Below are 25,064 nucleotides of genomic sequence, written 5' to 3'. Positions count from 1 at the left end.
ACAAAAACCTAATCTTGTGTATAAGAAACCTTTTTGATCAAAGTAACCTTTATCTCAATTTTTAAATCCATTTTCATCCCCTTGAATTCCTTTCATCAATAAACCCAATGACATATCAATCTACAACCTTTGATTGATGTGCCATTATATTGATGATCATAAGACATAATCAATCAGGATAAATGTTTATTGTGATCGTGCTGTTGTGATTCCAACTTTTATTTCTTTCAGCTTAACAACTTTATATATTCGATATTGATCAACTTGATACACTTCGAATTGGTTACGACATCACGACACCATAGGCAGCAATATTATCATATCTACTTTGTAATTTAGATACTTTGTAATAAGATACGTAAGTACGACATGAAGTTAATCGTTGCTATAAAGTTGATGATCAGCACTTATGTTGGTGATTTTGCATATGTTGAATGGCTGGTTATGAAATAATGAAAATTATTACATTCAAGGAACCAAGATTGTTAATGATATGTCACATACTTTTTGAAGGGCCTTTGGCATTAATATGCAATTGCTGTGAAGTAACAGCTTTTAGAGATCTGGAAGTTTAATGACATTGCTGATCAACTGACCTTGTCAGGTATTCAATGACTTCTAAATCTGAAAATTATCGCAGATTATACAGCTTACCTCTATATCCATTATCCGTACATCCACTTATTAATCCAGCACATCTAAAATATTAAAGAATGAACTCGAAAGTCAAAAGATCTTCACTCGAGAATCTCTAAGACGATTACAAACTGAAATGAAGAAATCAATGGAAGTAATTGAACATAAGCTTTACTAAGATCATTAAAACATTTATTAAAATACATTCTTTATTCACATGTTCGTCAGGTTTAAAAGTAAATCAATTAAATTGAATGAGAAAGAATTTTCTACACACGTATATGACTTTAATAACATTCTCTAGATTTAATACAGATGAAAGTATGAAAACGTTATTTCTTTTATGGAAAATGTAAAACAACTTTTATGCACAGTTATAGCATTTGACTAAGCCAACTTCATCGCAATTCATACATTTGAGTGCGATAAATTCTGCTGTGAAATGATTACGATGTATGGATTTTTTGGAACCGCCGCATGATGTGCATGGCAACATTTTATATCCTCCGCACATATTGCACGTTGTTAATGAGTTTTGAGTCTGTAAAGGAAGACGGAAATAATAAAATTAAGTTTGAAGCTTGAATTTTGGTAACTTGAGATCTACCTTGAATGGCTTGAGCATCATTCGCAGCTCACCAGTTTCGTTGAGTCGTTCCACTTGATCAGCATTCTGTGGAGAAAAATAATAGAAAATGAAAATTTAATCTTTATAGCTGCATAAATGGCAATCATAGTAATCATCATCATCATTTGATCATTAGATGTGCAAATTGAGATAGAATTTCAATTCGATTTGGCACTTAATGTTGCAGGTAGCACAAATGTGCTAAATGAACTTCTTTTTGCAATCACACATGTACAGTTATGATTGAGTATTTATCACCAATACAAGAACGAGTATTGACTACTTGGAATGTGCCAGAAATTATGCGTGAGACTTTCTTGAAGCATTGACATAGTTCATGACATAATTTGATGTGTGTTTAACGGCTAATTACTTGTTAATTACAAGAACTTACTGTCAATGGACAGTTTGGCAGTAATGACAATAATGCTGGTGATGAACAAGTTTCAATGACAAGACAACAACTTACACCAATATAGTGTCCATCAACAAATAATTGTGGGACATCAATGTCATCAGATTGCATCCGTTCTCGAATTTCCTTCTGATGACTAAAGCACATGAAGACATCGCGTTCCTCAAATTTCACCATCAGTGTTCGTAGAATCTGTTTCATTGCTTGACATTTGGCATAAGTGGATCTAACAACTCCCATACTTGTTGTATACAGCACAATCTTTCCGCCGTCTTTCTTCTTGAAGTTCTGTCAAAATACAATAAAATAATAATAATGGAATTAAAATAAATTTCCACAATTTTATGGGTCGTTAAATTCTAAAAACATAAGCAACAGCAGTAGCAAGTAGATCTTTTGTCTATAGATGTCTTTAGATTGTCAAGAATGAAATATTTTGGTGGTTCCAACCTAATTACTGCTGTGAGCATCAACAGCTCTACATGCTTTCTTTTCATCTCATAAATATATAGTTATGATATGCAGCACATCATATTTGTTTGGTATTTTTGGTCATGTAGTCATGATTTCTTTGTTAGATAAGTGCAGCATAGCACAGCACATACACAGAGTGCAATTAAATATCATAAATGTTTTTGTTATTTGTTAACAAAAATAAAGCAGCAATTGCAGCAAGTCATTACATAAGATTCTTCACATTATAGCTACTGCTGCTATAAAGCATTTCTTACGACAGATTCATTGTACATCAATGTTTGCAATGGAATCGTCGTCGCATTAATGCTTATTGCGAAAATATTTTACAATTATTGACCTGACTTCTTATTCAATGAACATGCATCAAAGTGGAGTATAGCACCTGATAAATTGATGATGGAGTGGCTTTTAATTCCAACATATTATGTATAATGTTATTATTGAATTAAGTCACAGTCCATGCTGTGTTGATTGAGAAGATTGCTAATAATTGATATTCTGTAAGCAGTATGTGCGGTCAGACCTGCTACTTTATTCAGGTACAGTGAATTTAGCATGGCACAAAATCAAATGAAAGCGAAATTTTGCGGCGAATTAATTTAAATAAATAAATTATGGACATGATATGATAGTTGTTGCTGTATATTTACATTATCATAATCTTGTAAATTTTATGAATGAACATACTCGAGAGATTGGGCGATGAAGGCAAGAAAGAAAGAAAATATTTTGAGCATTGCTTAAAAGTTTAACGAAATGAAAAGAGAAAGCAGGTCAGTCGGTTCTTCTTCTATTACAAGATGTTGGTGCTTTTGCTCTCTTCTATCACGGATCAAATTAAATTAGTTATTGGAAATCCTGCAAAGTGTCGTGAGACGTGCTGGAGTGTCAAAGAAGTGAAAAGGAAGCAAAATGCGCGGCAAAAATGTTAATTTGATTAATTGTGGATTCCACAAAAATGTTGTTAAACTTGCAAATCACAAAACGGTAACGATTGCACTTTCATTTCTTGATACTTAATTCAAGTCTCGAGCCAAAAAGTTTCAAGTTTCAAGTTTACAGTATTTTGTAAATCATCCAAAAAATGATTGCTGAGAGATGAATGATGAGAAGCAAATTCATTTCTATTGTTTTGTGCCTTAAAGATCTTCATCTCAACTTTATGGAAGTAAGAAATTGTTGAGGAAGTGAATTTTCTGTCAGATCCCATGAATTTTTCTCATTGAGAGAAAAACAAAGCAGCAATAAAATTTCACAAAGTCTCAATCTGTCCATTCATCCATCAACAGGCAGGCTTAAGCATAAATAAAGCAAAGTGAGATGTTAGCCACTTAATTAGCATGTTAACTATCGCTTTGTTTTCTTTCAAGCTCAAATTTTGCTTGCTGATATTAATGAGAATGCTATTCAATACGTGTGCATGCATTGCATCTGACTGAGTAGGAATATTGAAAGGAAGGAAGGCAAAATTGCAAGTTTTCTCTTTCATCTCAGGCAAAGCTCAAGCTCAAAACAAATAAAAGAAAAGAAATTTTAATAATCATGTATGTCCATCCAGTCAGTACAAAACATTGAATTTTGACCCAATATTGCAGATTTCGTTGCTGTTCTAATTGCTACCTGTTGCTGATTTGTCTATTCAAATGAAATTAGACTTAATTAAATCTTTTCAATTATTTCCAATTTTTCTTTCCATTTTTTCCATTTCTATTTTTTTGACACTGTTAAAGACTTTACAGCCTCAGTGCTGATCTAATTTGTCTTCGTGATTTATATCTGCTTTAACAATTTTATGATGACGAGAAGAACAAGTATTACTGAATTGAGTTTTCTTTTATTCAATCGATCGAACGAGAGACTCATTAGTGGATAATAACAAAGCAAGTTGAAAAATGCAATCGGAAGCGCATCCACTTATCATTCCTAAATCAAACAACATCTTAAGGATCTGACAAACAAAGAAACCCAAACAAAATCGATCATTTACAGTCAAACTAAAGTAGACCAAGTCAGGGTCAATATGTAAGATAATAAGGCATAGCGAGTGCATTATTTGAGCATGCATAGATTGTGAAACTGAGTCATGAATGAAATCGAGAGATTGAAAGAAAATGAGCGAGAGACATAACTGTATAATCTGATATTGGCATCGTTTAAAGCAGCAACAGCAGCAGCAGCACTTTTACATTTATTGTTTTAATTTGAAATTTAAGAAGTTCAGGAATAGCAGGCCATGCCTCAAAAATGCTTTCTTCTTTTCTAAGAGCAACGAAACTTGAAATTACACACGCCGAGAAGAAAATTGAATTAAAAAAATTAATTACATTCACTTGCTCACTTCTTGTTCATCTTTAGTAAGCACGAGTGAAATTGGTATGAAGAGCTTGATGTTGCTACTTGAATGAAGATTCATTATTAATTGGAACCAATTTTGTTTTGGAACCAAATAAGAGCAAAACATAGTTTGAAAGGTAAAATTTATGTCACTAAGCAACAACAGCATGAATGAAAATTAGCAACAAGATCAATAGCAGCAAACAGTTTCTGCACACTGGAAATTCCCGTTGTTTCCTCATTCATACATAAAAACTTCTTACTTGTTCTCCTTCTTGATCATATACAATAAATGTGCGATCAAAGATATTGAGTATGAGACGCCAAAGAATGTTCTACAAACTATTGACAATAATGATAAGGTGGCCTACATACCTTAATTGTTGACTGTTGCATCTGTAGGAATGTTGCTATTCCATTTCTGACTCGATTCTTTACTCCACGAATTGTTCCTTTTGCACTTCTTATTGTAGATGTTCCACTTCTTAAATCCTTATATCCTGCAAAACTTTCATCACTTTCTTCATGTGTTGCTGTCGATTTGTCATTCTCAATTGATGAATTTTCATTCAAATGGAACTTGTAAAACTTATCATCCTCAAAAAAGTCCACAATTGTTTTATTATTTTTATTGCTTACTGCAAAATGTTCTTTTATGACAATTTCTTTGTTATTCACTTCCTTCACACTCTTTTCATTTGTTGAAAAGTCAATCTCACTATAATTAAGTTCACCACTATCATATTGCAACACTATGTCATTCTCACTATCGTCATCATCTTCACCATGGATGAGACTTGATTGTAAAAATGCTTTCATTGAATGATTTCGTATGTCATGTAATAAGGTTGTTGGTAATAACCCACTGATCATGTCATTTTCTTTATTTTTTATTGATTGATTATATTTAGTGCTGTTCTCAATAGACCGAATAAGATCCGGTGATTTGAGTTGATCATCAATTTGTTGATGTTGATATTGCATTGAATCAGTGGATGATGATGCACTTGATGCATCACTGAATGTACTTTCACTCAATTTTGGGATCTTTTTCATACCTTTTGGTGGAAGTGGTGGCGGTGATGAAGACATTGATTTTGTAATTAAATCAAAACCACCGCTGCCACATGTAAGTCCATTTACTTCCACATCACTACATGTTCCACTATCTATATGATCCTCACCATTTACACTGATACATTCTTCTGGTGAGCACTGGCCACTATTCAAAATTATTCCATTGGAATCATTACTATTTACAATATTCATTATGTTTTCGCTTCCACTATGTCCATTAGACAACTGAATGATTTCTGATGTTTTATTCCTAATTAACTTATTATTATTAATTTTAGCACTGCCACTACCGCATTTTACAGTTATATGATGTCCATTCAAAACTAACTTTTGATCATCACTTAAATTTTCAATATCGTATTCATCCTTTTCATATTGATCATCGTCAAACTCATTGTCATCATTGTTACTGCTGTTACTATTTCTTATTATTGTCACATTTCTATAAATCGAATCGTTTTCACATCTATTGCCTGACACTACCGACATTTTTTTACTCTTACTATTATTACTATTCACAATTATTGACGATGATTTATTCAATTTGTTATTGTCGACAATTTCACTCGACGAGGAATTTCTGGTCTTAGCTATTGCTTTTACTGCTGTCGTTGGAGAAATTTGTATCTTTAATATATGCCGATGTTGGCTTTCATCCGAGAAATTTTCATCTGATTCCGTTGATGGCTGAAATGAGACTAAACTTCTCTTCAGCTTCTCTCCATCACTTGATATATGCTGATCATCATCATCATCACCATCATTTTCTGAGTTGTTGTTATATGTTATTGAAATTTTACTCTTTTTGTTGCTCGCATCAAAACAATCATTGATGTTACCACATATTTGAATGTTTTGTGCATGATACTTGTTGCTCTTGTTGTCGTACCACATGTGTTGATCATTGGTTGATGTGTCTTCATCAAATAATCTGATGTTGTACGAGTTCAGTGATTTTTGTTGAAATTCTTCAGCATTATTTTGCAAATTTTCGTTTTGACTGACGCTGATAATGGTTGGTGTTATTGGATATTGTGTTGATGACATCATCTTAATTTATGCAAATTTTATTTGATTTTTTTGTGCATTTATTTCAAGTCGTTTAACAAGTTTTTATCTCTTGATCTTTTAATATTATTCACAAGCTTTGATAATTGTTATGCAAGATTTAGAGGTCTTTGAGGACATTATACGCAAAATTAAGCACTGAAAATTTATTGTTCTTTGTATTAAATTTTCACAATGGTTACTTATTTTTCACATTGTTCACGATTGTTAATAAAATTCCGTGATTCAAGGTATTCCAAAAATTTACTTGAAAAAAAAAAACTTAATTTGAACTTATCAATTGATCTGTCAACGAAAAGGTATTGATCTCTTCGAAACTTGCCGAGTGACTGAAAGCGAAAAAAAAATTTTTGTTATTTTTTTGTAAACCTCAAACTTCCATCGTTCCGTTTGACTTTAAAATGAAATAAACTTTTAATGGTATTATTTTCGGGCATGTGTTTTAGTGCTTTTCATAACTTTTTTTTGTTTCTTTCTCTGTTTCGTATTCTTCACACCGGTGCCGATTAAATTGTGATTATGAACCTTTTGCTAAGTTTTTTTAGCATGTTTTCACTGTGATTATTGTTTTCTAAGTCATTTTGACTGATTTTTGTAAGCTGGATGTCTTGATTTTGATAAAATTTGATATTTTGCCCTTTTCTGCCTTTTTGAATAACTTCAGCAGCCTTTTCCTGTAATATGATGTTTCAAAAACGTGTTCTTATAGATAGTGTTGGATCAAATCTTCAATTTCCTGCAAATTTAAATTAATTTCACTTTTGATAATTTGTAAATAAACTCAAAACCACACAATGACATTTGTAACGTTTTCAAAACTTTCCAACATAATTTAAAATTTTATCGATCGTTAAATCAAAGAAAGTAAACAATCAACAACGCAAATGCTTCATCTTCCCAGAATCTGTGAATCACCGACTTTCTTACCAACATTTCTTTCTTTTGGTTAAGCAACCGTGTGAAATCGATACAATGAAAAAAATATCAATTTTATGTATTTGACTGGAGGGAAATTTAGTATTTTCAAGATGAAATTGAGAAATTACTTTCTTTTGGTAGATAATCAGCATATTAATCTTCAATTGTTGTAACTATTACGATCATTGTATAGTTTTTTTTTGTATGATCATTGAACAAAATTATTTCATTAGCACACCACATGAGTATAAGTAAGTATATATGCACTCAAATGGACCACGGCTATGAATGAACTTATTGTTTAGTCCAATAATCTCTAATTAAATTATTTATTAAATTGAAACCTGAGTCGGTACATTAATTATCATAGAGAAGCAACAATGTACGCACTTGGATGCCATACATTTTTTTATAAACCTGGTTAGCGGATTTCCATCAAACAAAAGCAAGTTTTGGTTTGTAAAGCAAGTTTGATGAAGTTAATTAAAATAAAATAAATAAAAAATGATCATTTTGGAATTTGCAATATGCCACAGCACCAGTTTCTTTATTTGTAATGTCTATCTTGACATGATTGCTTGTATTTCCTCTATACTGCGATTTTTTGTCTCCGGAATATAAAAGATATTAAATATGACGCCAATTAGACAACAAATCGCAAAAATTGACATCGTTCCGTAAATTCCCAATACGACAATGGTTGTTGGAAGAAACTATAGATTTGCGTATGAGAAAGGAGAAATAAAGAGTTTTAAGTTAATAGAATGTAAATATTTGCAGGTGAAAGGCAACAACAAAGAGCTTACATATATCGTTAAGAATGCCAAGCCCCAAGAAAACACTAAGGCAAATGAGTATACAGTACTTTTAATTTTCATTGGAGTCAACTCAGTGATTATAAGAAATGGAAGAGACACAAGACCTAAATATAGGAATGAAATGAAAGGCGATAATTTAATTAGTAAAGAAGAAGCTGTAAATTGATGTGATATTACCGAGATTTGCAAAGAAGATGACGAATGAGAAGCTTAATAACGGGATAAATTTAAAATCCGATACATCATTACCGATGACTTTCATATAGTCATAAACACAGAAGACTACTAAGCCGATTGTGCAGCATGCAGCAGATGTTACCATAAGAAGTTTACGTCCAGCACGATCGACCAAAAGTGTCGAAACATAAACACCTACAACTTGAATAACACCAACAATAATAGCCGAATCATTTGGTGAAAGTGTCGAACCAGATTCATCAAAGACTAGTGAAGCATAACTAAGAAGCGCGTAAGTTCCGGTAAATATTTCTGAATAGAAAGAGAAACAATAGTTTCCGAATAATAATTATGAAAGTTTAATGAGGTAAATCGTATGTCTTAATACCAAAAACCATGAGAGCCATTGCAGCTATGATTGATTTTCTCGCAGCTTTTGTTGCTATGAAATGATAAAGAAAAGAGTAAATAAAGACATTGTAAATTATTTCTTGAGAAAGGTCATGGCGACAACAAAATGTTGATGCTTACTAAAATCTGATAATGTTAGTTTACTGTCGCCTTCGAGATGTGCTGACTTGATAAGAGAATTCATGTTATCATACTCATGCTTTACTCTACTACTCATTTCTGCTTTTTTGTATCCAAAACCACTTCTGTAAAATTTTAGTGCATCTTCTGCGTGCTGAAATATAGCACAATAGGTAGCTTATCAGACAAATATTTGATCACCTCCTTAAAATTTATGACAGTCACCTTAGTTTTACCATTTTCCATTAGATAAATAGGAGATTCGTGGATGACACTGACGCTGATGAAGAAACAGAAAGGAACAATCAGAAGTATGATGCAATTCCAATGATAATTGATATAGGCACCAGATACATAAGCCATAATCATTCCAATATTGACGGAAAGCACCATTAATGATCCCAAACGACCGCGAATTCTAGAAAATACTTTGCATAACTATGCGAATCGAATGATTGCTGAAAAAAATTGCAGATTTACCGGTCTTCAGATATTTCCGTAATAAATAGAGGTACAACAATGTAAATACCTGTAAAATATGATATTTAATTGTAAATGCTAAAAGCTTAAACAACTTTAACTCACCTCCTCCAGAAAAACCTTGGAAAAATCTAGCTGCTATGAGATAATAAGCATTCTGTCCGAAATAAATTAACAACCAAGCGATAACTTGCGGAATAGCAATTGAAATTAGTGCTCGTTTTCTTCCTATTTTATCGGCAATCTATAGATTGTAAGTAATTATTGCTGAGGCTGCACAAAAAATTGATGACAACTTACCCATCCATAAATGAATGACGTTAAGAAGCCACCAAAACTACTTGCAGATCCTACAATTCCTATTTCATAATCTGATAATGGACCGCTCGGTAATGGAGTGGCTTCTGTTTTGAGAAGATCTAGAGCAGGTGATATCCATCCAAATGAGTTGCCATATGCGACCTGGTAAGAGATGAATGGAATTATTGAGATATCGGTTTGTAGATTATTAGCTAATATGACAGCAGATTAGAACTAATGATACTTAGTTCCAATACTTTAGATATGATTAATTATTTAAGCTAAAAAATAGCAATTTTCGCATTTTCCGTTCACAAACTCTCAAATATTTCGAGTGGCAATCAAGCTTTTATTTGATAAAATCTTTAATTTCTTTGCTTAAGCAATATGCCGCCAAAACAATCCATTAGCGTAATAAAATAGGATTTCAACGGTAAACCCAAAGCATTGATCTCATGTTCTTGGATAATAGGGGATTCCTTGAAAAAATTTCATTAATTAACTGTTGCTATTAAAACTTGATCCTATTGATCTTTCTAAGTGATTCTTGAGGTAATAAAACAGCAGTACTTATTTATTAACAAGTTTAATTAAAGAACTTCCTTACGGATTTAAATAAAGATGATATTTGTTCTTCGAAGTTAGTATACAGATTAAAATATTTACATGAAGGGGTCAACAACTTTAAAAGGGGAAAATCAACTAATAATAGTTGCAAATATAATTTAAATATTAGACGGCAGTTGATATATTCTCAATAGAAACGACGTAAATTCCTTAAAACGACGTAATTAAATTTAAGATAAAGGTATCCACATTGAAGATAAATTTCTTAGAACGCAAATTATTACTGATAATAAGTAAAAAATTAATTTTCATAAAGTATACTGTCTATATATTAATTGTTTTCGTAAGAACTGATCCTTTCAAAGTTCAATGGTTCCATTGATTATTTTAATAGTATTTTGCTATGAAAAAAATCAAATTATCACTGTTTTTTTCTGTGTAGTCATATTGAGAATGTACTTGAAATTTTGTACAGTAGCATATAGCAAGTACATTGTATCATACTTGAATGATAAAAATGAAAGTTGTTTGAAAAACAGCATTGATTTCAAAGCACTCGTGATTTAATACAAGATACTTAGACACTTGATAAGCTTTGACATATACTTCCCGTAATGAATGTCAAGCAATATTTGAAACATTATTGATTATTAGAAATGGCACTTACGGCTAGAAGATTAACACAAATGGCAGTATAGACTTGCGTTTTAAAGTTGCTTTCCTCCTTTGGCTCCATATCTCTTCAATTACCTAAACTGAACTGAATAATTTCAATGAGAATTAAAAATTAATTTCATTATCATTGTGATAAGGCAGGCATAAGATTTGCAAATGTTTAAAGAGATAAAAGGGCCTGTAAATCATTTAAATTAATTTATGTCTCGTGCGAGGAAGTAAATAAATGGTTATTATCTTTAATGTGACATAATACAAATATGTATTACTAAAAGTCAATTTTATGGAATAATAGATAGACAAATAATGGTCAATGACTATAAAAGAAAGTGAAAACTAGCGATTGAAAAACACAATTCCACATTTAAAGCAATGGTTGTGCTGCATGTCAAAAGCTTTCTCAATTCTATCGATATTATTTCTAAAATTTTTCTTCTTTCACCGAGCGGAAAAGTATCGAAAGATGATAATTTGCCATCATGGAACTCCTGTACAGTCTCTAATATTTTGGTAAAGTAATTGCAAGTCTTGCTGATCTGCTTATTATTATCTATATTATCTAATAAGTGTGTTGTCGTAGAGACTGATTTATCAAGTGGAACTAAAGTTTTTTAACAGTCGCTGGATGTGGGGTGTGGCAGTGAAAAATCTATTGTTAGCACACTTTGTTTGTATTACTAAATTGATGCTGTAATGTTACTGAATGCACTATTGATGCGTAATATTGACTGAACACATAACAGATGCAGAATTTTGTCACTGAAGTCACAATTTCAGCAATTTTTTTTATTGAAGTCACTGAATTTTAGCATTTTTGTCACTGAACTCACAATTTTAGCATTTTCTTCACTGAAGTCACAAATGACGCAAAACTTTTCTATTATATTTTTCTAACCTCATTTCCATAGCTATACATATTCACTTTTAATTTTGATTTATTACTTAAAATTCTCGTTTATTTTCTCTTTGCTCCTCGCCTACTTGAATTGAAAGCAGACGGCAATAAATTAAATTATAGCAAATTGTTTTTTTATCAAATCCATTGGCACACCTTGGCATTAATTTTAATTAATAAAACAGGAAGTTTGATAAAATGTTTCGGATTCCAATTTACAGGTTGTTGTTGGATTCATCTCATACTCTGCCTTTCATCTATCGTATGTGGTCAATGTTGAGAATGATGGTGCCTTGAATCGATTCAAAGCTGTGACTTATGCTATCGATGTCTACAATAAATATTCTGGATTTCTGTTGGTTGTGATTCTGATCGTTATTGGATATTTTCAGCAATCAAAGACGGCAAAGATTCATCAAGTTTTCATTGAGATTGAAAAAATTGCAAAGAAAAGTTTGAAAATTGACATTGAAAATTTGTTCACAATGAGGTAGCTACAGACATCAGTTCTACCTTAAATGACATTAACCAAATTTATATCCCTTCTAGAATCGTCTATACCCAAATCCTGATCATGTTTTCTATGATATCAACTGTTGAATATTTTAATTGCTTAATGTACATCGGACCGACATCAGGTTTAGTCAGCAACTGCCTTATTTTGTGTATAACTCCATTGCTTGTGACTGCAACAGTTGAATGTCGAGTATTTGCTTATTTCCTACTTATCAAGGCACGCTACAAAGTGATAAACACGCTAATACACAATTACAAGAGTAACATAAATAAATTTAATCCACATCCCATCAAGATCCAAGTCATTAAACCTAAATGGACATTACTCGATGGTACTGTATTTTATGTGAATGACTTCCCACAGCCACGCAAATTTGCTGATAAATCAGCATCACGGAAAGTTTTGACGAACATTAAGATTCATATCGTCAAGTTGCTAAATTTCCTAAAGAGTTTGTTTACATATCAAAGTAGTCACGATTTTCATGATAATAATACTGAAAATGACATAAATTACAATTTCAATTATATTGATCGAATAATGTGTATGCAAACAATATATTCGAAGCTGCATGAAATATTTGACTTGATCAGTGAAGCTTACGGCATGCAAATTATCGCCATAATAGCCTTTCAGTTTATTACATTGACAACACTAATGTATAATTTTTCAATGAATATCGTTAGGTGAGAAAGTACATGCTTTATGTACATAGCACATAGAGAGTACAAAGAAAAATGACCAAATATTAATAAATATTGATTTTTAACGCTTAATTAAATTTCTATTTGCATGTAAATTAACGTCGTTATAGATTGCTGTCATCTAACATTACTGCAGCCGACAAAGATGCAGCCATCGATGAAGTATGGAGCTCTGGTTTGTGGATTTCAATTTACATGTACAAGGTTTACTCTATGTGCTATTGCATTCATATCACAGTAGATGAGGTAAATAAAGAACTTGATATTCATGTCTAGACTGCATTTATTTTAAATTCAATTGCGGATATTAGACATTATTTGTATTGAGTAATGATGGCTATTATGATAACATCTCAATATTCATTCAATGCCTGATGTTAAAAAACTTAACCAGATACATATTAACAACCACTTTATTAATTAAATTCAATTAATAGAAATGCAAGTATGGATGAATATGGATGTCTAAGCGCTTTTTGAGAATATTTAATTTTTAACGACTTTTAAATGTTTGAATTTTTAACGTTTTTCAAAAATTCAAATATGTAGCGGTTGTTGAAAATTCAAATTCTTAACGGTTTTCAAAAATTCAAATCTTAAACGGTCCTTGATAATTCACATCCTTAACGGTTTTCAAAAATTTAAATTTTATCGGTTTTTTAGGATTCTACAAAATGAACATTTTTAAATCCAAATAGTTCGTTATAATTGAGTATCGATTTCTAAATTCAAAAAATCACCTAAATTTTCCACAATGGAACCATTTACTTAAATTAATTTAACAAATTAATATTTTATTTATCCATAAATTTACTTTCTTTACTCCTCAAATTAATGTTTTTAAAAAATTATAGGGTCAAAAAATCGGAAATTATCTTCATATATTTGGATTGCACACGAACAGATTGGATGAAAAATTTAAAGTATGATCACTTTCTAACAAATTGCTTATTGGAAATGAAATTTAATTAATTTACAGATCAAGATCTTTCTTCTTCAAATTTTGCATCATAAAATTAAATTTGCACCATTCGAATTGTTTGAAATTAACTTGGGATTATTCAGCATGGTAAGTCAATTTTGGACTTGAAATGAGCTTTCTTTAATTTAATTGACGATATTTTAGATTTTTGGGGCGATTATTACTTACATTTTAATACTAATTCAATTCGACATCTCACAGAGAGACTAAGTATGAGCATTTTTATTTATATTAAGGCTTTGATACAAATTAACAATTCTTAAAGATCATCAAATTCATCATCATTGAAGAAGTCATCGTCATTGTCATTTGTTGTGTTTGCATCTACTGAAGATCCAAATTTACTGTTCCATTTATCCAACTTGACGATCGTCTCCTGCGAGACTGTTGGCTTTACATTTTTGAGAGCTTTGACAAAGTCTTTCGGGGATATTGGCGGAATCTGTGGATAATTAAAGAATCTCATAATTCATGTCCAAAAAATACCTCAATTAAATTTACTTACATCATCAACCTTCATAGATTCAAGAGTTGAAGCATCAAGACGTCTTATGGACATCATAGCAGCTTCTTTGCATACTTGAGAAATATCAGAACCGGAATATTTCTCGCAATGATCCGCAATCTTATCGATTTGACTATCTGTTAATGTATGACAATGTTTGGAAAGTAAATGTCTAAACATGTTGATTCTGGCTTGTTTTACTGGTAATGGAACTAAAATTCTTTTTGTAAAACGACGTAAAATTGCTTCATCAATAACATCCGGGCGATTTGTTGCACCAATTAGCAATACTTGATCCGTTTCTTTTAAAGCATTTGCTCCGTCAAGTTGGACGAGAAATTCAGTCTTGATGCGATTAAATGTTTCATTTCCTTGTTCTGATCGCTTCTCGAGTAACGAATCAATTTCATCGAAAAAAATGACGCATGGCTGCTTAATTTTGGCATAAGTAAACATCGCTCGTACCAATGTTTCAGATTCTCCAATCCATTTTGAGGTCAATGAACTTGCAGATACGGACATAAATGTGGCGTCACAAGAACTTGCTATACACTTTCCTATTAATGTTTTGCCGGTTCCGGGAGGTCCAAACAACATTATTGCACGAGAGCTTTCTCTTAAACCAGTAAATAAATCAGGTCTACGAATAGCAAGAATGACAGACTCCTTGATCACTTTCTTTGCTCCATCAAGTCCAATTATGTCATCCCATGATACTTCCTTGCTGTCAATTACAATTTCACGTTCAATACGCTTTAAAATTTCTTTATCAAAGCTTTTCAAATCCGGATGGACATCTTCAGAATCATCTTCTTCCTTCTTCTTATTCTCATTATTGACCTTTGGAAATGACGGACAATGAAATCTTTTCTTAAGCGGATCCGTATCGATGTTTGGCATTTGTGGCTGTTCAATGACATTTGTTATCGCTCGTTTCTTACTTAATCCTCTTTCTTTAGGTCGTTTTTGCAAGTTCTTTTGCCATTCTAATTCTTGATGACCAGTTCTGAACGAGGAGAATGGATTATTAATTTGTTTTGCATCATTTTTCTCTTCTTCATCCTTACTTTTATGAGTTTTGAATGTATTTATTTTTGTGGAATGCTGATTCTCAGCATCTTCGAATGTATATTTCTGACTTTTATTAATGCAGTTCTCTTTTGCTGGTTTTTTGTTGAACAGGTTGGGCTTGTCTTCTTTTGAGTCAAAAATGTCATTAAAGTTGCTTTTGTCATCTTTCCAAGGATTTGAGTATTTTGATTTTGCTGCTTCTTCTTGCTTCTGTTTATGTTCGTGCATTCGTGACCTGTAAAATTCGAGTTCATATTCTTTCCTTAGTTCACTCTCGCTGCACTCTTTGTGAGTACCGAGTCTACTTTCTGCCTTTTTGATGGCTTCTTGTATCGTATTTGGTTTTTGTGATTGTTGAGTGAAAAATACTGAAATGTCATTTGTCTCAATTTTTGGCTTTTTGAATGGATTGTGAAGAGCCTTCTTATCTGCTTTTGGTGCGAAAAATGGCTTTGATGCTAGATTTACTGGAACTTTTTCATTTTCAGAACTACTTCGGGTCTTTTTAACTTTCTTTTCTTCCTTCTCGGTACTCCCTAAATCTATTGGACCACTCAGGCTGAAGTTCATTAATCCATCACTATTACTTGACTGGATATCCTCAAACTCATTTGATGGTACATCCATAACTGAATTTTCGATACTATCGAGAATATTGTTAAAATCTTCTTCAAAATTGATATTATTGGTATTTGAACTGTTGCCATTTAATCGTCCGACAAGTGACTTTACATTCTCATCAGTCACTTCATTTTTCTGGCATGAAATGTCTAAAGATCCAGCACATTTGCGTTTTTTGAGGACATCATTTGCATTCAATTTGGTTGGCTTAATGAGATCAAATTTCTGGAAAAGGTCAATATATTCGGTGGTTGTAATCAAATTGGTGTATTCCTGTAGATAAACATTACTTCTGGCTGCTGCATGCTTTTCATCCTTATCGCTGTAAATTTTGTTTATTTTGAATTTGTTGTGATTCTTTTCAAAGTATGATTCTTACCTTTTATAACTTTCTACGAACGCAGCAGAACTTAATTTAAGTAATTTCAATACCTTATGTCTTATATTTTCTTCGCTCATGGCACTGTCTTTATTTAAGTTAATCAAATTTAATTAAAACAAAAATCTGTAAAGATTATCCGAAAAATGGCGGTAAAAATTTAAATTTTAAGCAACCGTTACTTTTTGTACATAATATTGGAGTTTTATGCTACATTGAGGACTTTAGACATTAACATGACAACTGATTAATTTCCTATAACTTCACTAACAGCTTTATCAACAACATTCAAGTCGCTAACTTCCCTTTTAAATTGTTTTTCAGAAACCTCACCTGCAATTGAAAAACAATCATCGAATTAATCATCTGAAAAGCTTAATTGATCCTTAATAATAGACACATAGATGAGTGATGGTTTTAGTTTTTTGGAAATTTCTAACTTTTTTATTCTATTTGTAGCTTATTCATATATATTTCACTTTATTCATTACCCATAGACAAATCTTCCGAATTACGTGAAATGCGAGCTAAAGACGTAATAAAAATGGAAGGATTATGTCCAAATTTAATGAAACTTTCAGGCAATTTCTACAAATCATTGATATTTTTAAAACATTTAAGGAAAATCATAAAAAGAGTAATTTGAATTAACAGAAGTTCATTAATTCTTTTATAAGTGACTAAAGCAAGTTAAATGATTTATTTCTTACTTTTGTTGATCTTATCTAAGTGAACTTTGTCTAAATTCTCTTCAAATGCTGAATCCTGGATGTTCAACATCAAATTGTTTGCATTAAGGTATACTTTGTTCTGTGAGTTAGCGATCTGTAAAGGATATCCATAAATTAGCAAAATATCTTATTGGAATCAATCAAGAAAACTTACAGTACGAGCGATACTTTGTGCAGCACGGATTTTTCTGAGTTTTAAGTAACCAGGATTTTGGCTACAAGCTTCACCGAGTTTCTTTGCAGCTTCAGCTTCTCCCTCAGCTTGGACAATCTTCTGTTGACGTTCTTGCTTGGCTCTTTCGACGAAGAAAGCAGCTCTTTGGGCTTCTTGTTGTGCAACTTGTTTGGATTCAACAGCTGCTGTGTATTCCTTTCCGAAACTCAATTCAGTCAATGAAACATCATCAAGGATAATGTTGAAGTCAGCTGCTCTCTCAACAAGCTCTTTACGGATAAGAAGTGAAACCTAAAATGGATCAAAATTGTCAAATCCAGGAATTGTAACCAGTATAAGTCATGTCTTACTTGTTGACGTTGTGTGATTAATTGAGAGGCATTGAATTTAGCGACGACACTCTTAAGGACCTCATTACAGATTGATGGAAGAACTTTTTCATCATAATCCAAACCCAATTGACGATACATAGTTGGTAAATTGTTGGCATTTGGTCGGGACAAGACACGAAGGGAAATGTTGACCATCTGTAAATCCTTGGATCCTGTTGGTGATGAAATTTTTCTTGGACGTGAACGAATGTCGTAAATAATTGGATATTGGAACCACGGAATGCGAAAATGAAGTCCTTCTGAATTGACTTCTTGTTGAACTCCAGTCAATCTGCTGAAAATGATTGAACGATGACCACCCTCAACTGAAATAGTAAGTACGACAAGTTAGGATGGAGATTATAAACAAATAACATAAATTACGCAATTTTATGGACGAGATACATAAAGCAATTTAGGTTATGTTTCTTCGCCGAAATTTTCTAATATTATTGTGAAATACAGTTTGACATACCAGTATAAATTGATTGAGAAATTCCATAAGCAGCAGCTCCAACACCTACTGCTAATTTTAAGGCTAATCCAAGACCTGGAGGTGTGCCTTTTGGGAATTTTCCAGCTAAATCATTAAACTTTGATTGTGCCATTATAATTAATTAAATGCACTCGGATTTATGATAAAATTGATGTCAAGCTGCTTATTTTGATGAATTGAATTGATTTATAAGTTGAAGGTGCTTAAAAACCAATTTAATTTAAATTTTTAATATTTTCAAATTATCAACACAAAATGACTGGGCTCGTTCAAGAGTTACGTTTTTTGTAGACGAATACAATAACGGTCAAAAAATATTTGAAAATTTAACTTAAAAAGCGCTTTTCTAATGTTACTCAGTTTCCCTACCTTCAAAAACTGTGGATATAAAAAAAATTTATTTAAATGGTTTCTTAGTATAATTAAGACATTTAATCTATATATAACTGTGCCAAACAAGCTCTTTGAATCATGTATTATTCAGTGGGATGGCCAAAGCTACTGGATACACAGCAAAAAGCACCATTAAAATTGTCAGTGGACAAAGTAAAAATTTTATTTGCAATTTTATATGAAAAGAGTATATCGATATGGCTAATATCGCCTTCAGTTCCAATAACGTATCACCGACGTAATGATAAATGCATCCAGGAGAACGGAACTAACGCATTTGTCGAGTGGAAAGTGGACAGTTCAAAAATTGTAGTTGCTGTAAGTTTTATATATAATTTTTCCATCCATTTGTCCCACTTATAATCAAAGTTCTGCTTGCTGACTTGGATTTTTTTTCTTCTACGCATCTTAGTGTCTAATTCCCGTTTTGTTTTGATTTCCCTCTTCTTGTCTGTTTTATTCATTTGTCTGTTTATGTACCATTTATTTTTACTTCCACAATGTTAATAATCTTTCCATTCTCTTTCTACTCATCATATAACATATAGACAAATGATGGTGCATTAATTATTTATGATGTTCAAGTGAATGATGACACCACTGGAGGTTTATATACACAGAATGATTCTCCTTTCAATTATTTACGGCGAGATTCAGCCGAATTATTCATTAAAGAGACGATTCCATCCTTAAAACTAAATTTGGTAAGTTTATATAATTACCGACCGTACTTAATAATTCATAATTTGATTAATTTATAATTTCTGTTCTATTTCCATATGAGCAGTCAATTATTGTTAAGCTATATTGTAATATAACGAGTATATCGTGCGTAAATGTGGCACAAATGATGGTTGCCACTGATAAGTTAAGTATATTAAGAATCAATTGGGAAGGTGTCGAAGAACGCGACTATTCGTTAGATCTTAGAAGAATTCCGTTTAGTATAAATCAACAAGTTCATTATGGTAAGAAAATGATATTAATTTCATTACTGATTTAATCCGCTTTTTAGCGAAATATTGGTATGTGACAAGACAGTATGAGCTGCATTTTGTCCCTCCTAACCCGTAAAACTTTTAGCCGGTTTAAATAAATCTCTGGATTAAAAATAAATCTCAAGATTTAAACCTATTAATTAGATTAAAATCTCATGAATCAGCAAAAATGTCATTCAATGCGCTTTCGTGCACAAAATCCGATACATTGTCATGCCAATTATTTTCCCTTTCCTTTATGCCTCCTCCTACTCTCATACGTCTTGTCTCTCAATGTTTTCCAATCAATATAAATTTGATTATAATGCATAAAAATTATATTAAATCTTTTTTTTTCATTGATGCAGCCGTCCCTATTTTGGAAAAAGATGCCTATGTTGTGTCAATGGACTATTCTCCATTATTGGCAGGCTTTTCGATTGTCCTAAAAGATGGTCGAGCTGCCTTTTTAACATCAAGCAATTTAAAATTTGATCCGAACGTAAGAATTAGACTTTATTTAATTAGCACTAATGACTGATTGTTCATTTTCAATTACAGCAAGTTAGTGGAATTTGGGCTCAAAATTTAGACGATGTGACTTGCACATCAATCAATCATAAACATAGATTAATTGCATTTGGTAGACGAAAGTATGTGACACAAAATTTCTAATTTATTACTGACATTTTTAATCATACCTTAATGTCTAATTTCACAGCTGCCAAGTGAATGTATATATTGTGGATGATTTGACGGGTGGCCTTGAACTTTCCCATACAATGTCATTGAGCTCAAAAGATTTTCCTGGATCGCCGGGATATGTACGTGAAATCAAATGGACACCAGATGGTTGTGCAATGGTCCTATGCTGGTCGACGGGAGGAATATCTTTATGGTCAACATATGGCAGTATGCTTATGTCATCATTAGCTTGGGATTATGGCTTAAATGTGGATTTGAATAAACAAAATCCACTTAATATTCTGAGTATGGATTGGTCAACTGAAGGCTATCAATTGTTAATGATTCAATTACATACGAAATATTCAGAAGAGGGTGAAGCATTGGAGCAACAAACGAGAGTAATTCAATTGGACTTTGTCAAAAGTGTCCTATCAGTAAATCCATCCATGAGTTATAATCCATATTTACTATTACAAGGTGACAATAAGTTATATTTAAATCGCGGTGATGCATTACAGAAGATGTATGCACATTACGCGACAATGGAAAAGTCAAAGAATTATCTTGATTTATATGATGGAAGTGCTGAAAAGACGGAAGAAGATTATGGATATTATCATTATGGAAGTGATAATAAGAAGACGATAACATCAATAAATACGTTATCAGAGAGTAAACATTGGCTAATTATAACGTTACCAACACAATATGCAGCATCTAATTGGCCAATTCGTTATAGTGCAATTGACTCTACAGGAAATAATTTAGCCGTCGCCGGACGTACTGGAATGGCATTATATTCATTAATAAGCCGAAAATGGAAATTATTTGGCAATGAAACTCAGGAGAAAGATTTTGTTGTGTCTGGTGCGATTTTATGGTGGAATAATTTTGTTATTTTGGGAAGTTATAGTTTATTAGATCACAGCGATGAGATACGAATCTATCCAAAAGATTCAAAATTGGACAATAGATTTGCGTCAATCATTAAAATCGCATCGCCTGTTATGTTGATGAATATTTATAAGAATCAACTCATCATGTTCACGTCTGATGGATATGTAACAATTTTTGCGATAGTTCAAAACACAGTGGATACGGTCAATTTAATCAAATTTAAAGTATATGATATTAAAAATTTATGTGTACATCCAGCATGCGTTGTGTCCGTTTCACTTGCAAATTTAAAGAATGATGCTATAACGAAAGTTCCAGCGACACAATCGTCCGATACATTACTATTAAATGTGTCAGGCAAAATATTTATGTTACATTACGAAAATATTGGTGCGGAAAATCAACAACTGGCATCGACATGCTTAGCATCGTCCGTTGAATGTATATGGGTAGCAAATTCATCAAAAATTCATTTAAAAGATTCATTATGGCTCTTTTGTGGTAAACTTGGTATGAGAGTATGGCTCCCGGTTTTTCCACGACAAGGTGAGAATGGAAGTAGAAGCTTACGTCATACATTCATGTCAAAAAGAATAATGTTGACATTTAATCTGAAGATTTATCCACTCGTAATACTTTTCGAGGAAGCAATAATTCTTGGCGCTGAGAATGATACAATACTCTATACGAATGATTTGGATCTTCATTTTTCACTTCCATTCTCGACAGTTGAACGATCTACGCAAGTTTACCTACATCAAATACTCAGGCAATTGATAAGACGAAATCTTGGATATAATGCTTGGGAAATTGCACGAACTTGTACAAATTTACCATATTTTCCTCATGCACTGGAACTTCTTTTGCACGAAGTATTGGAAGAAGAGGCAACGAGTAAGGAACCAATTCCAGATGCACTTTTACCAAGTGTTTTAGAATTCATTCAAGAATTTCCGATTTACCTTCAAACAGTCGTACAATGTGCACGTAAAACAGAAATTGCACTATGGCCGTACTTATTTTCAATGGCTGGAAAGCCTAAAGATTTATTTCAGCAATGCATAACACAAAATCAATTGGAAATTGCTGCAAGTTATTTAATTATTTTACAAAATTTGGAACCGTCGTCAGTTAGTCGACAATATGCAACAATGTTGTTAGATACAGCATTAGAACAGAAGAAATGGGATTTAGCTAAGGATCTTGTAAGATTCTTGCGTGCTATTGATCCAAATGATGTCGAATCACCAAGAACGTCATTTATTATGGGCAGTAAGTTTGGCATTACTCAATCATCAGTTTTACCAAATTCTGAGGATTTAACATTAATTTTGGGAAATATTACACGAGGACGTAGCTTCTCAACAACTCAAACACCTCCAAAACATGCACTAGAAACAAAACCCGCCGATGCACCAGCTAATAAAGATAAATTTGTCATATCAACGGCAATAAATCCATTAAGGAACAAACGACGAGTATCATCGATTCCAAAGGAAAAGATTAAGATTGTTGAGGATTTCTTTATTGAGGATATCCTTCAGAGGCATGCAACGAAATTATTACAGAATCGAAAATTGGAAGATTTAGGGTATATGGCTGCAAAGCTTGATTTCCAACTTGTTGGATGGTTGTCAAAAGAAAAGGACAAGTCTGCTAAGATTGACGACTTTGTGACAACATTAAAGCAATTGCATGATCAAATGGAATGGCCAAAACCAAGTATAGAGAATGTACGTAGTAATTCTAATGACAATGGATCAACAATGTCACATACGCCAGTCACAGATAATACAGAATCTGGATATCATTCAAATGAGCCGGAAAATTTTGCACCATTTTTTGGTGCTTATCAGTCAAAATCGGGTAATCTTATGGATGGGAAATATCATGATGTTGTCGAAGCAAATCTCTTGCCAAAAATGGAAATGATGAGTGTAACATCCGAACAAGTGTCATTGTGGGATGATGATAAAGCTATGAGCGGTCAAGTGTTTGCCAATTTTGAACTTGAAGATCAAACATATCATGCAATTGAGGAACAGAAGAAGAAAGATGCTAATTCGAAGCAAGCAATTCAAAAAATGGAAATTAAGCTACGATATCTGTTGCAATTATTTATTGAAGGAGATTGTTTGGAGTTCTCTTTACTATTGAGCATTATGCTTCTCGATAAGGCCGCAGTCGTTCGAATTACAAATAAAGCTATTCGATCGAATTCACTCATCTTGTGCCGTAAATTGAGAAATGGTCTAAAAGACATCACTCGATGGAGTCTTTACGAATGGTAAGACTTGAAATAATCTTATAAATTATTCATGCATTACTTATGTATTTTTTGTTCTTACAGTCTTGGATATCAGTCATTCATGCTATCGCTGAAATCACAAATCTCAATTTTAGATAATTTTGTGATTCGTGAGGAATCAATTTCACCAGTTTTGGCGATGATGAATAATAATAAAGAGACGCTAACTGAACATCATTCTCACAATTCGAGCGATAATTCACTTAAAGAGGTCAGAGTTTGTTTATAAACAATTTAATTTAGTTATTTATTGTTTTTAACAATCTATAGCTGCTGTGTATTACGTTTTTCATTTATGAATGCTTAAACGGTCTAGAATTAACGTATTTTAGGAATTTGAATTTGGTGTTAATTCTAAAATTTCAAAAACCGTTAAAATTTTAAATTATTTGGGACCGTTAGAATTAATTAGATTCGTTTATTAATTAATCACACCGAATAGCCGTTTTATTACAACTTTAATCTTCAATCTTTTCACTATAGCGTAACTAATAATATTGTTTACAACATTTATTTACAGAATAATGAAAGCGAAATCAAACAAAAGCTAAACGATAGCAAAATACTAAACACAAGCGGAGCTTCTACATCAAGCACTACAAATACAATCGAGAGGAAGATCAGTGTTGAAGAGAAACGATCTGTAACAAACAGTCGATCAAGCATTAACAATCAACAATTAAATGAAAGTTCCATATCGTCATCCTCAACAAATGATCATTCAAAGAATTCAACTCCACCAGCAAACATCAGTAATATTAATAACGACGAGGATGATGAAGAAAATGAGTTGATTGAAGAATCTGAGGAAGGACGATGTATTGTGATGTAATTTATTTAAGTTTCTTTCGTAGCATTGGTGCTCATTTACATTTTTCTCAAAATTTAATAAACAAATACTTGCTCATTCCTTTATTAATATCAAATAATTATGTTAATAGAAAATTGATGTTAATTCCTTAACTTTTTTGATTTTTGTTCTAATTTTCCCATGAAAAAAATTTATAAACCTTATTTTTTTGTTAACGATGTAGTGCAATTAGTAAAAAATGACGATTTATTTATTCGATTTTAATGAAGTTCTTCTTTTTGATGAAAAAAAGTTAAATAAAAAATTTGTTTTGGTAAAATTTTACTGATTCAAGAAACAAAAATTGTGTCTTATTCCTTTACTTGGTGCTTAAACCATACAAATGTTCTGACTAATTCATTGAAGGGTTCTGATTTAACGGTTAACTAATTTTTTGAAAAATT

At 32.1% G+C, this 25,064-nt stretch overlaps 5 protein-coding genes across 6 annotated transcripts; 1 reads left to right on the top strand and 4 right to left on the bottom strand.

Annotated features, from left to right (window-relative positions):
* Positions 1–806: 806 nt before the first annotated feature.
* On the bottom strand, positions 807–6,947 carry LOC139089951 (probable serine/threonine-protein kinase DDB_G0283337). The gene is made up of 4 exons (XM_070639610.1): positions 4,866–6,947; positions 1,734–1,967; positions 1,244–1,309; positions 807–1,177 (listed from the first exon to the last, which is right to left on the bottom strand). The coding sequence occupies exons 1-4, from the start codon at positions 6,615–6,617 to the stop codon at positions 1,001–1,003; spliced, it is 2,229 nt and encodes a 742-aa protein (XP_070495711.1). The 5' UTR covers positions 6,618–6,947; the 3' UTR covers positions 807–1,000.
* A 1,117-nt stretch (positions 6,948–8,064) lies between these two features.
* Positions 8,065–11,196, bottom strand: LOC139089852 (facilitated trehalose transporter Tret1-like). The gene is made up of 10 exons (XM_070639485.1): positions 11,094–11,196; positions 9,860–10,021; positions 9,665–9,803; positions 9,560–9,608; positions 9,305–9,497; positions 9,080–9,233; positions 8,937–8,990; positions 8,549–8,860; positions 8,360–8,475; positions 8,065–8,266 (listed from the first exon to the last, which is right to left on the bottom strand). Exons 1-10 carry the CDS (start codon positions 11,160–11,162, stop codon positions 8,114–8,116), a joined length of 1,401 nt encoding a protein of 466 aa, XP_070495586.1. The 5' UTR covers positions 11,163–11,196; the 3' UTR covers positions 8,065–8,113.
* Positions 11,197–14,385: 3,189 nt separating this feature from the next.
* On the bottom strand, positions 14,386–16,916 carry LOC139090004 (fidgetin-like protein 1). Its single transcript, XM_070639669.1, has 3 exons — positions 16,776–16,916; positions 14,705–16,718; positions 14,386–14,641 (listed from the first exon to the last, which is right to left on the bottom strand). The coding sequence occupies exons 1-3, from the start codon at positions 16,853–16,855 to the stop codon at positions 14,459–14,461; spliced, it is 2,277 nt and encodes a 758-aa protein (XP_070495770.1). The 5' UTR covers positions 16,856–16,916; the 3' UTR covers positions 14,386–14,458.
* On the bottom strand, positions 16,896–18,822 carry Phb2 (prohibitin 2). 2 transcript variants are annotated; one of them, XM_070639671.1, is made up of 5 exons: positions 18,528–18,822; positions 18,032–18,378; positions 17,661–17,972; positions 17,486–17,600; positions 16,896–17,108 (listed from the first exon to the last, which is right to left on the bottom strand). In XM_070639671.1, exons 1-5 carry the CDS (start codon positions 18,658–18,660, stop codon positions 17,023–17,025), a joined length of 993 nt encoding a protein of 330 aa, XP_070495772.1. In that variant the 5' UTR covers positions 18,661–18,822; the 3' UTR covers positions 16,896–17,022. The 2 variants fall into 2 exon arrangements, with proteins under 2 accessions (XP_070495772.1, XP_070495773.1); XM_070639672.1 differs by lacking the exon at positions 16,896–17,108 and adding an exon at positions 17,191–17,302.
* Positions 18,823–18,912: 90 nt separating this feature from the next.
* On the top strand, positions 18,913–24,877 carry Rich (Guanine nucleotide exchange factor subunit Rich). Its single transcript, XM_070639667.1, has 8 exons — positions 18,913–19,259; positions 19,490–19,645; positions 19,729–19,909; positions 20,287–20,420; positions 20,480–20,571; positions 20,640–23,789; positions 23,853–24,021; positions 24,331–24,877. The coding sequence occupies exons 1-8, from the start codon at positions 19,020–19,022 to the stop codon at positions 24,640–24,642; spliced, it is 4,434 nt and encodes a 1,477-aa protein (XP_070495768.1). The 5' UTR covers positions 18,913–19,019; the 3' UTR covers positions 24,643–24,877.
* Positions 24,878–25,064: the final 187 nt, after the last annotated feature.

Source organism: Chironomus tepperi, unplaced genomic scaffold (assembly GCF_022539635.2).
Source record: "Chironomus tepperi strain 1889 unplaced genomic scaffold, CSIRO-AGI_Ctep_v1 contig_196, whole genome shotgun sequence".
Lineage (NCBI taxonomy): Eukaryota > Metazoa > Arthropoda > Insecta > Diptera > Chironomidae > Chironomus > Chironomus tepperi.
This window is presented reverse-complemented; position numbering and strand designations above follow the sequence as displayed.

Bases quoted from the DNA above. Each gene is read 5' to 3' on its own strand.
- Rich (XM_070639667.1), top strand. From the start codon at position 19,020: ATGTATTATTCAGTGGGATGGCCAAAGCTACTGGATACACAGCAAAAA. The intron at 20,421-20,479 runs GTAAGAATTAGA...TTTCAATTACAG, and splicing joins ATTTAAAATTTGATCCGAAC to CAAGTTAGTGGAATTTGGGC. The intron at 24,022-24,330 runs GTCAGAGTTTGT...ATTTATTTACAG, and splicing joins GCGATAATTCACTTAAAGAG to AATAATGAAAGCGAAATCAA.
- LOC139089951 (XM_070639610.1), bottom strand. From the start codon at position 6,617: ATGATGTCATCAACACAATATCCAATAACACCAACCATTATCAGCGTC. The intron at 1,968-4,865 runs GTATGTAGGCCA...GTATTTTGACAG, and splicing joins TGCAACAGTCAACAATTAAG to AACTTCAAGAAGAAAGACGG. The intron at 1,178-1,243 runs GTAGATCTCAAG...CTTCCTTTACAG, and splicing joins TGATGCTCAAGCCATTCAAG to ACTCAAAACTCATTAACAAC.
- LOC139089852 (XM_070639485.1), bottom strand. From the start codon at position 11,162: ATGGAGCCAAAGGAGGAAAGCAACTTTAAAACGCAAGTCTATACTGCC. The intron at 10,022-11,093 runs GTAAGTGCCATT...ATCTCTTACCAG, and splicing joins TTTGTGTTAATCTTCTAGCC to GTCGCATATGGCAACTCATT. The intron at 9,609-9,664 runs GTGAGTTAAAGT...CATATTTTACAG, and splicing joins CCAAGGTTTTTCTGGAGGAG to GTATTTACATTGTTGTACCT.
- LOC139090004 (XM_070639669.1), bottom strand. From the start codon at position 16,855: ATGAGCGAAGAAAATATAAGACATAAGGTATTGAAATTACTTAAATTA. The intron at 16,719-16,775 runs GTAAGAATCATA...CAAAATTTACAG, and splicing joins TTCGTAGAAAGTTATAAAAG to CGATAAGGATGAAAAGCATG. The intron at 14,642-14,704 runs GTAAGTAAATTT...AATTATCCACAG, and splicing joins AATCTATGAAGGTTGATGAT to ATTCCGCCAATATCCCCGAA.
- Phb2 (XM_070639671.1), bottom strand. From the start codon at position 18,660: ATGGCACAATCAAAGTTTAATGATTTAGCTGGAAAATTCCCAAAAGGC. The intron at 17,973-18,031 runs GTAAGACATGAC...GATCCATTTTAG, and splicing joins TAATCACACAACGTCAACAA to GTTTCACTTCTTATCCGTAA. The intron at 17,601-17,660 runs GTAAGTTTTCTT...TATCCTTTACAG, and splicing joins CACAAAGTATCGCTCGTACT to ATCGCTAACTCACAGAACAA.